Source organism: Podarcis melisellensis, assembly GCF_964234715.1.
Source record: "Podarcis melisellensis genome assembly, chromosome: 2".
Taxonomy (NCBI): domain Eukaryota; kingdom Metazoa; phylum Chordata; class Lepidosauria; order Squamata; family Lacertidae; genus Podarcis; species Podarcis melisellensis.
In genome coordinates this window covers 104031265-104040944 of record NC_138529.1, presented here as the reverse complement: position 1 = coordinate 104040944, position 9680 = coordinate 104031265, and the positions used below count along the sequence as shown (strand labels likewise).

The window sequence follows — 9680 nt, the reverse complement described above, 5'->3', positions numbered from 1 at the left end:
AAATAATAAATGGAAAAAGAGGAGAGGAAATCCTCCAGCTCTGGAGAAAGTGTGTTTGTTAACAGGAAGGCGGGGATGGGATTGGGGTCAAAGGGATACAAGCTTTCATGTGTATTTAACTTGACATCACTCACTGCTTTCAATTTTGCCATTCGAGTTCCAAATGCAGAATGTCAACACTGAGGCGAAATTTTACCTCAGAATTCAAACGCCTAGGATTTGTCAGTGTATCTGGGGCGGCGGGGGCAGAGGCGGGATGTCAAATAATAAGATCAAACCTTGGCAAATGCCAAACACAAATATAACCACCAGCCAATAGTGAATATCAAGATTCACCGACGAAGGTCTTGAGGAGAAAATCTGTTTCGGCTCTATACTGGTGTCACCACAGTACATGGAGGGGAATACCCTGCAGCACCAAAGGCCATTCCCAGCCTCTCACCATTGCTCTCCTGCATGGCTTGACCGGGCCCATCTTGGCTGGTCCCAAGCTGTAGCTTCCTCATATGCCTGACCACAGCAGTTGCGTTGAAGGCTTGCTGTGTAGGACAAAAAAGAAAGAAAAAAAGAAAAGCAGATTGCTGTCAAAGATGGGGGAGATGCTGTCGCTGTATACCCCATTCCCTTAAAGCACATTATTTCCCCCAAAGAATCATGGGAACTGTAGTTTACGGCTGCTGGGATTTGTAGCTCTGTGTGGGGTTAAACTGCACTTCCCAGAATTATTGGGGTGGGGGGAGTCACGTCTTTAAATGTATGGTTTGTATGTAGCCTGTGTGGCAAATGAGACAAACAGAAAATGAAAGCCTTTCTTCTTTTTCCTAGCTGTTGGCACCAAGGAAACTCGAGACTGCAAATATCTATTCTCAGCTGTGTTCACTATAAAAGTATATCTGCACCATGGACCTAAACTAGTTCAATAAGTTACTTCCTTTCTCCAGGGCATTCCTGGGATGGGGATAGATAGGAATCTCAAAACAAAATTCTAAACAGCTTCAACAAATTGGAGTTCCTAGGAGATTTTGAGGGAAGTTACCATCCCCATCTGCTTAATTTGTATGCCACAGTCCCACAAAATTGCGCCAAAGTTCACAACATAGCAAACGAACAGTAAGTGTAACGATTCACCCCCAAAAAACTTAGCAGGAACAGTTAGAAATCATCATAAAATCAATAATACAAAAAAAACCCTATCCATACAGCTAAAAGGTAAAGGGACCGAACAATGTGAGTTCACCCCGTCATGGGGATTCGAACTGCCAACCTTCTGATCAGCAAGCTCTAGGCTCCGTGGTTTAACCCACAGCGCCACCCGCGTCCCTTATGTATCTATCCATACAACTGTATATTAAATACTAAAAATATGCAAGAGACTCTCACATGCTACAAGTCAATATCATTGGTAACGGTTATACAGTACTAAGGCAAAGAACAAACATATATTCTGGCGGACAAAGGCTTTGCATTCACATTGCAGGGACACATTTGAGCAGCGACAGATTTAAGGTATGTGGGTAAAAGCACCCACCGACTGCTTCTCTGCAGGACATGCCCTTACCTTCCACTTGCTCTTGGCAAAATTCTTTTTGATCTGCTCACTGACTGACTGGTGGATGTTCTTATCTAGTGCAGTGTCTCCAGCAATCCTGGAAGGAAGATTGGTTCTTATTAACACGCCCCATAGGAGTGCCTTTGGCCTTTAAAGCCTTCTACGGTCCGGGGCCCCTATACTTTAAAAGGACCATCTTTCACCATGTCAACCCACCAGGATCCCAAGATCAACATCTATACAAGGCATCTATACAAAGCATTGAAATACCAATAGATGCCTCCACCATTCCAGGCAATGTGAGTTCCTAATAAGAACAGGACCTAAGGGAATTCCTGTTCCCATCAGTTCACCTGGTGCCAACTCTGAAAGCCTGCAGGTCAGCCTTCTCCAAACCAATGCCATCCAGATATTTGGGGCTACAACTCTCATCAGGTACGATGGGAGTACAGTGGTACTTTGGTTTACGAACTTAATCCATTCCGGAAGTCCGTTCTTAAACCAAGGCCTGCTTTCCCATAGCAGCGGGGGACTCAATTTACAAATGGAACGCACTCAACAGGAAGCGGAACATGTTCTTATTCCAAGGCAAAGTTCACAAACCAAAACACCTTCCGGGTTTGCAGCGTTCTTAATCCAAGTTGTTCATAAACTAAGCTGTTCTTAAACCAAGGTACCACTGTACAATGAGAGGCTTACTCTCAAGTGGGTGCAAGATCCCAGCATTATATTCCCTCTTTCTTCCATTGTATTTTTTTTTTAACGCCAATGACAAAGACAATGATCGTCTCCCATCAATTAGGAGGGAGGGAGAGAAGTCCTACCATCAGACTTGCAAACTGAAAAGAAATGACACCCAAGGAAAGGTGAGTGGAAGGAAAAGGCAGAGGGGAGAGATCGGTTCTCCAACGCTGGAATAAAATGGTGAGCTATAAAAGGGCTTTTACATCCAGTTCAGCCCAGGCTCATTTTCTTGGCTGGTATTCCTGCTCAGATAGCAATTGGCACCCCTTGTTCCTTTGGCCAATGAATGGCAGCCAACATGCCCTTTCTTCTTGCTTCTGCAGTCCCAGGGCACTGGGCAGCTGGAGATTAATGATCTTTCGGACAGGGAGGAGGAAGGAAAAAGGAAACTTCCTGCAGGTGCTCCTTCTCTGGCCAGGCTGGCCTTCCCCTTACTTGCCTTTTACAACTGGGCAACAGGAGCCAAGAGACCCCCTGGCTTGCTCAAAGCCAGCTAAATGGATGATGGGGTGCGGATTCCTCCTTACCACGGGTGTTGTAGTGCCTGCTCACAGGTGAAGCGTTTCTTAGGGTCTCTCTCCATTAAATGCTGGATGAAATCTTTGGCTGAGAGGAGAAAGGAAGTGAATGAGGGCCTGAGTTAGCAAGCAAGCCAGTGAGCGGTGCCACTGGCCTCCTCCCACAGCACAGATCCATTTGATTCTATTTATTATTATTTTTAATTAGAGTTATCTACCAATTTCTTTTGCCAACCTAGCAGTTCGAAAGCACCTCCGGGTGCAAGTAGATAAATAGGGACCGCTTACCAGCGGGAAGGTAAACGGCGTTTCCGTGTGCAGCTCTGGCTCGCCAGAGCAGCGATGTCACACTGGCCATGTGACCCGGAAGTGTCTCCGGACAGCGCTGGCCCCTGGCCTCTTAAGTGAGATGGGCGCACAACCCCAGAGTCTGTCAAGACTGGCCCGTACGGGCAGGGGTACCTTTACCTTTACCTTTACCAATTTCTTTATTTTTTAAAACCCACTAAGCTGTTTAGATGAAGCGATCTAAAATACCTGCAAGAAAATACTGAAAAAACAAGCAATAAATCTTATCAAATCAGCAGTTAAAAACCCCCACAAATATACATAATATGTGCCTTGGTTCTGGCATTAGCATTCAGAGAAGCCACCATTTCCTTCCCTCACCTGATTCTGATATGTCGTCCCAATAGGGGGAGTCAAATTCATATTCAGCCTTCAGGATCTGCTCAAAGAGCTTTGTGTCGTTCTCATCGTAGAAGGGAGGATAGCCACACAGTCTGAGGGGGAAAAGTGGGAACAGGGCATGTGTGACACTCAGAAGGCATGGCAATATACAACGGGGAGAGTTGGAAATAAATATATAGGCTGTGAAGGAGCAAAAGAATGTGGGGAACTGAGATAAATGAACTGGAAAGTGAGGGGAGAGAAGAAGAAAAAAGACAGAAGGTTAACTTCCTGACCAGGGGATTAGAGGGGTAGAATCACTGTCGGGGCCGGCCCACCTATGAGGCAAGGTGAGGCAACCACCTCGGGTGGCAAGATTCACCTGTGCTGCAGAGCCCAAAATTGATCTTTTCTTCCCCTCCATTTTCCTGAAGTTGATCTCCCCTGAGCCCTTGTTCCCTGGTGGGGAGAGGGGGAGCCATTTCTGGGTCCACTGGCAGAGAGAGGGGAAGCCCTTTCTGGGTCTGCCTCAGGTGCCAAAATGTCTTTGCCTGGCCCTGATAACAGCAGTTGCACCGTTTTTGTTTGTTTTACGATGGCATCTCTCTTTTTTGTGCTTTTGTAGCCGGAATGAAGTACCGTACTTTTCCATGTATAAGTCAAGGGTTTCTTCTGATAAAACAGTGTCAAAAATTTGGGGTCATCTTATACACGGGTAGTGCAGAGTGGTGACGGGGGATTTGACGCTTCGGCGAGTAGGAGATTGTGAGTGGTGATGATGCGGGTGATTGGTAGGTGCGGCAAGGGCTGCTGTTGATTGGCTGCATGGCGAATGGGCAGGCGATTGTTGGGTTATGCGACGTGTGCGCGTTGGACAGTCTGGCGAGCGCTTTTTGGCGTTCCCACCCCAAAAAAAGCTCCAAAACTCTGGGCATCCCCCCCTATCAAAAGCTCAGCAACTCTGGGCAATCAACCCCCCCCCTCCATTTTCTAAATTTTGAGTCCCCCAAAATACACGGGGGCGTGTTATACACAGAAAAATACAGTAATAATCCCCAATAGGGGATGTACCCTCTGTGGGGGTAAAGGGTTAGAGGTGGGTCTGATGGTTGAGTTGTAGGCCTTCATGGGGGACAATATTATGAAACTTCAAGCTGTCCGTAAAGGAGAAATGAAAGGCCCAAAAATGAATGTGCAAAAGTAGCTGTGTGGTGCCAGAAGCGCCGTGGAAGAAGAAGAGTGGAAGGGAGTGTCCAGTGTTTAGCTGACTAGGACTCCCTTTGCATATGTGAATTCAGGAGCAATAGGAGGCAGGTTATCTGGCTCCAGGCCCACCATCATCTCAATTCAACTCAGTACGTACAAGATGTAAGCGATGACTCCAATGGACCAGCAATCCACTGCTTTGCTGTAAGGCTTCTGTGCCAACACCTCAGGAGCTGGACCAGACCCAAGGGGAAAAAGAAGAAGAAAGTGACCATTAGAGATGGGAATTCCCTGTTGCCCAAATGTCGTTTGGGGACAGATGGGGAAATGCAACCCTTGTACTAGGGATTTCCTTCTAAAGGCTTGCTCTCCCAGGAACAAACACACACACACACGCCATGCCAGCCAACTCTCCCTTGTAAAGATTTCCACCTTACACAACCCCAACTTGTAAGTCTTCTCCAAACTTATTTCATCCCTAAGTGACATTCTCACCAAAGTACAGTGGTACCTCAGGTTAAGTACTTAATTCGTTCTGGAGGTCTGTACTTAACCTGAAACTGTTCTTAACCTGAAGCACCACTTTAGCTAATGGGGCCTCCTGCTGCTGCCGCGCCACCGGAGCCCGATTTCTGTTCTCATCCTGAAGCAAAGTTCTTAACCTGAAGCACTATTTCTGTGTTAGCGTAGTCTGTAACCTGAAGCGTATGTAACCTGAAGCGTATGTAACCTGAGGTACCACTGTACACTGGATTTACATGCTTTTTCCTACGCTGAAGTGCTATCCATATTTAGAAAGGCACTAAATACGCCTCTCCTGTCCGGCAAGCTGGAGGCAAACTGTAGCCCAACCTCCTCATAAAAACCCCCTCAGGGCATGCAGTGATTTTCTTTGTCAACCAGATCCACTCTTCTCAATTGGGGCGGGTGGAATAAGAAACCTCTTTAGCTCACCCACATAACCTGGAGTCCCACATGCCGTAGACATGACACTTCCTGAGCCTTCTATCTTTGACAGCCCAAAGTCGCTAATCATGATCTTGGAATCTTCATCCAGACTGTAATAGAGCAGGTTTTCGGGCTAACAAGGGCGAAGAGCAGGGAGGAAAGAGGGAGATAAATACTGTCAGATTAGAGCTCCAAGTAACAATTTATTTAAAGCCATCCCATTCTTAAGCCCCCCCCCAAAAAAAGGTCCTAGTGTGGCTTACAGAACAGTAAAAAAACAAGACAGTTCCTGCCCTCTATGCTTACAGTCTAAAAGACACGACACAAAAGGGGAAAGGGGTGAGGAGGGTAGAGGAAAGCAACCAAACTCGGGCGCCAGCTGTTAAAGTGCAGTTCTTATAACGACCAGTTGGGGCAGTGCAGGTAGCATGGTGGAATGCAGAAAGAAATTATCCATTCTAAGCATCTTAAGAAAGAACCCCACACAAAACCAAATAATCAAGACAAGCTTGGTCCAAAAAAGAACGCGGAACTGTCCTCCATTGGAGGTTTTTAAGCAGTGGTTGGATGGCCTTCTGTCATGGATGCTTTAGTTGAGATTCCTGCATTGCAGGGGCTGGACTAGATGACGGTCAGGGTCCCTTCCAACTCTACAGTTCTATTCTATGGACATATAAGTAAATCAAATGTGCATACGAAATGCATGGATTGATCTGTTAAACTTATTTCTAAAAGCTGATTAAAGGTAGACTTATCGCAATAAGGTAAACATATTTTTTTTTGGGGGGGGGGGACATTACACAATACATTATTTAAGATGCTAATTCTTTTTCTCCTGGAGCTCATTAGCCCCTCACAGAACTAAATTTCCCTGAGGGAAGGGGAAGAGGTCAAGCTGCAATAGTTAAATTGTAAGTGTGTAATGTTAAATGCCTGCCAATTGCTACTTGAGATTCTTGAAATCTTACGGCTCAAAGTGAATTAGCAATTATGATGTAGAGCAAAGCTGGAGGGGAAACCTCAGAGGTTAGGCCAAGCAACAAAAACATCTACCAGTAAATGTCAAAGCTAGATGTTTCTACCTTATTGCCTGAAAGCTTTTATCACTCAAAAAGAAGCAGCTAAGAAAACATCGTTTCTAGAAGATAGAGCTGGAACAGTCCAGGCCATCAAGTTATGTAAAATAATTCCAGACTAAGTGCTCTGACCTAAAATGAGGCTGCATTTCAAATTGTATTTTAACCCGTATTTTAACCCATATTTTATCCCGTATTTTAATTAACTTTTTTTCCTTTTTCTATTACGTTTTATTGTAATTTTATTGGTGTTAGCCGCCCTGAGCCCATTTCTGGCCAGTACAGAGCAGCATATGAGAAGCCACTTCATAGAGACACATTTGAGTGTGAAACGGTGCCAAGTTGCCATCTGAGAAAATTTGTCTTTTAGCAGAATGCCACCCTTATTATAAATACCCTCCTTATCTGTTTCCTTTGGGCATTCGGACCTGTTTTGCAGGTTGAAAAAATCTCAGCCTGTTTTGGTTCTGTGAGCTAATTCTTATCTAATCCTTTGTGGTTACATCCTTGTAGTTGTGCCAGCCACTGATATTTAAGTGCTGTACAGGGATAGGGTTTGAAGGCCAAAAAACGTCATCCGTTTTGTAATCTCCCGTTCAAAGCAACTGCTACATAGGAAAGCCAGCCTTGCCCTGTGGCAAACAGTGATCTGAGCTCTGAGCTATCGTTGGGTTTTTAAGTTAGTACACCTTCTGTACTTCATTAGAACTCAGCGGCTGCTCAAGTGGTTGTATTGATTTGTCCAGGACATCAGGTTTGGGGATAGTTTCCCCAAAAATCTCGATTGGCCTAGAACACAGAGTTCATGATGCATAGATGCTAAAATGGAAGCCCAAACCAAAATAGAAAGCTGAGAAGATGATGGCTGGAGGCAGTCATGCTTCTGAATAGCAGTTGTGCAGAAGTACAGGATTAGATTTAAGGTGCTGGTTTTAACCTTGAAAGCCCTATACGGCCTAGGACCCTCGTACCTACAGGACCGCCTCTCCTGGTATGTCCCACGGAGGAACTTACGGTCTTCAAACAAAAACATCTTGGAGGTCCCAGGCCACAGAGAGGTTAGGCTGGCCTCAACCAGAGCTAGGGCTTTTTCGGCTGTGGCTCCAATCTGGTGGAAGGCTCTGTCACAAGAGACTAGGGCCCTGCGGGACTTGACATCTTTCCGCAGGGCCTGCAAGACAGAGCCGTTCCACCAGGCCTTTGGCCAGGGCACAGCCTGACCCCCTCCTTTGGTAATTCTTCACAGAACTCTAGCCCAATGGTTGCCATCAATTTGATTTGAACTGATTTTATAATGAATTGATTTTAGAATGTTGTATTATTTTATTGTTGTTAGCCGCCCTGAGCCCGGCTTCGGCTGGGGAGGGCGGGATATAAATAAAAAAAATTATTATTATTATTGTTGGAAACTGCAGAAAGAAACAGTGCCTTTGTTACTCTGGCTTATGGGTTTGCCACAGATATCTGGTTGGCCATGGTGAAGACAAGATGGTGGACAAGATGGGCCATTGGTCTGATGCAGCAGGTTCTTCTTAAGCTCTTAAGAGACATCTAAGTTTCAGTTCCAAAACCCATGCGCTAATCCAAGTGGGCAAACAATGGGAGAAGCAAATGTTCACTTGGAGACATGTGAGGATGTGGTTGTGGCCATGGCCAAAAGAACACAGATGCATTGAATTCATCACCCAACAGGGGGGAAAATGGTTCTCAGTAGATCCGTACTAAGGCAGTAGAGGCCAACCAAATGCGACAAAGCAGTGTGCAAGCTTTCCAAGTTCTATCATCAATAGAATGCACACTATATTAAATAATAATAATAATAATAATAATAATAATAATAATAATAATAATTTATACCCCGCCCTCCCCCGCCAGAGCTGGGCTCAGGGTGGCCAACACCAGTAAAATTACAGTAAAAACATAATAGGGGAAAAAACACAATTTAAAATACAGGTTAAAATGCAATTTAAAATGCAGCCTCATTTTAAAAGTAGCCCATAAATCAAAACCATAAGGGGAGGGAAACCTAAGGATGAGACTGAGTCCAAACCAAAGGCCAGGCGGAACAGCTCCGTCTTACTACAGGAAAAAAAGCAGCCGATCTATTTTCCCAAGACACAGAAACGTGCAAAACCGGAAAGTTTGTAATAAAGCAATTGGTCAAAATCTGCTGCACAGACTGGCAGAGGACTAGGAGAGGTTACTAAATGAGATCAGTAATGGCAAAGCAGCTTCCATGAAACTTGGCTTGTTTGGCACTGCCAGCCTTCTCTTGTGACACCATGCAGCCATTGGGCAGTACAGATGGTGTTCTAGGGTGCACTCTTAGTTTATTTGGGGCCTCAATGAGGCCCAGACAGGCGTATTGCAAGAACTGAGCACACACCCTAGAATTCTGCACAGGGCCTGCCCTCCCATTAGGCGTAGTGTAGGACAGAGTACAGCAAGGTGCTGGAGCACAGAGATGAACAGCCACCAAACGTGTTGCTCTTCCCTCATTTGCTGAATGATCCAAGGAGTGCTATACTGGGGAGAATTGTTCTCTCTTTGTCCTGAGCCAGCCGAGGTGAAAAGAGCCATTCTCTCCTCCCCGCTCCCTAGCGGCAACAACATCCCTATTTGTATTTTTCATAGCTGGAGCTAGCAACAACATATGGTGGTTCAGCCTCAAAAGGCCAAAGAGCGAGTAAAGTCAGGAAGGAGACTTCCTCAATTGAGCCACGAACCCCACTTCTGGAAGAAAACATGAAGCGAAACTGTGCCGTCTATTCCGTAAAATAAAATTAGGCGAACAGCAGTATGTTATGTACATATGTAAGCACACAGTTGCCAAGCTCACAGGGAAATCAAAACACATCAAAAAGAGCAATCAACTTGTTAAGTTGTGGGTTGACATAGCAGACGACATAGCAATTTCTCCAAAGCAGCTCTTTATTTTGTAAGCTGGAACAGAACTAAACTGAGGAGCTC

General features: G+C 45.3%; 1 protein-coding gene across 3 annotated transcripts in view; it reads right to left on the bottom strand.

The window, feature by feature from the left end:
• Window positions 1-9680, bottom strand: part of CAMK1 (calcium/calmodulin dependent protein kinase I) — a 61768-nt gene that overhangs the window by 13519 nt on the left and 38569 nt on the right. For all 3 annotated transcript variants that reach the window (XM_081903096.1, XM_081903094.1, XM_081903095.1), the window contains exons 6-11: window positions 5641-5767; window positions 4844-4919; window positions 3481-3593; window positions 2821-2899; window positions 1559-1646; window positions 443-539 (exon numbers count right to left, since the gene is read on the bottom strand). In XM_081903096.1, coding sequence (XP_081759222.1) covers window positions 443-539; window positions 1559-1646; window positions 2821-2899; window positions 3481-3593; window positions 4844-4919; window positions 5641-5767 — 580 coding nt within the window. The remainder of the gene's footprint in view (window positions 1-442; window positions 540-1558; window positions 1647-2820; window positions 2900-3480; window positions 3594-4843; window positions 4920-5640; window positions 5768-9680) is intronic.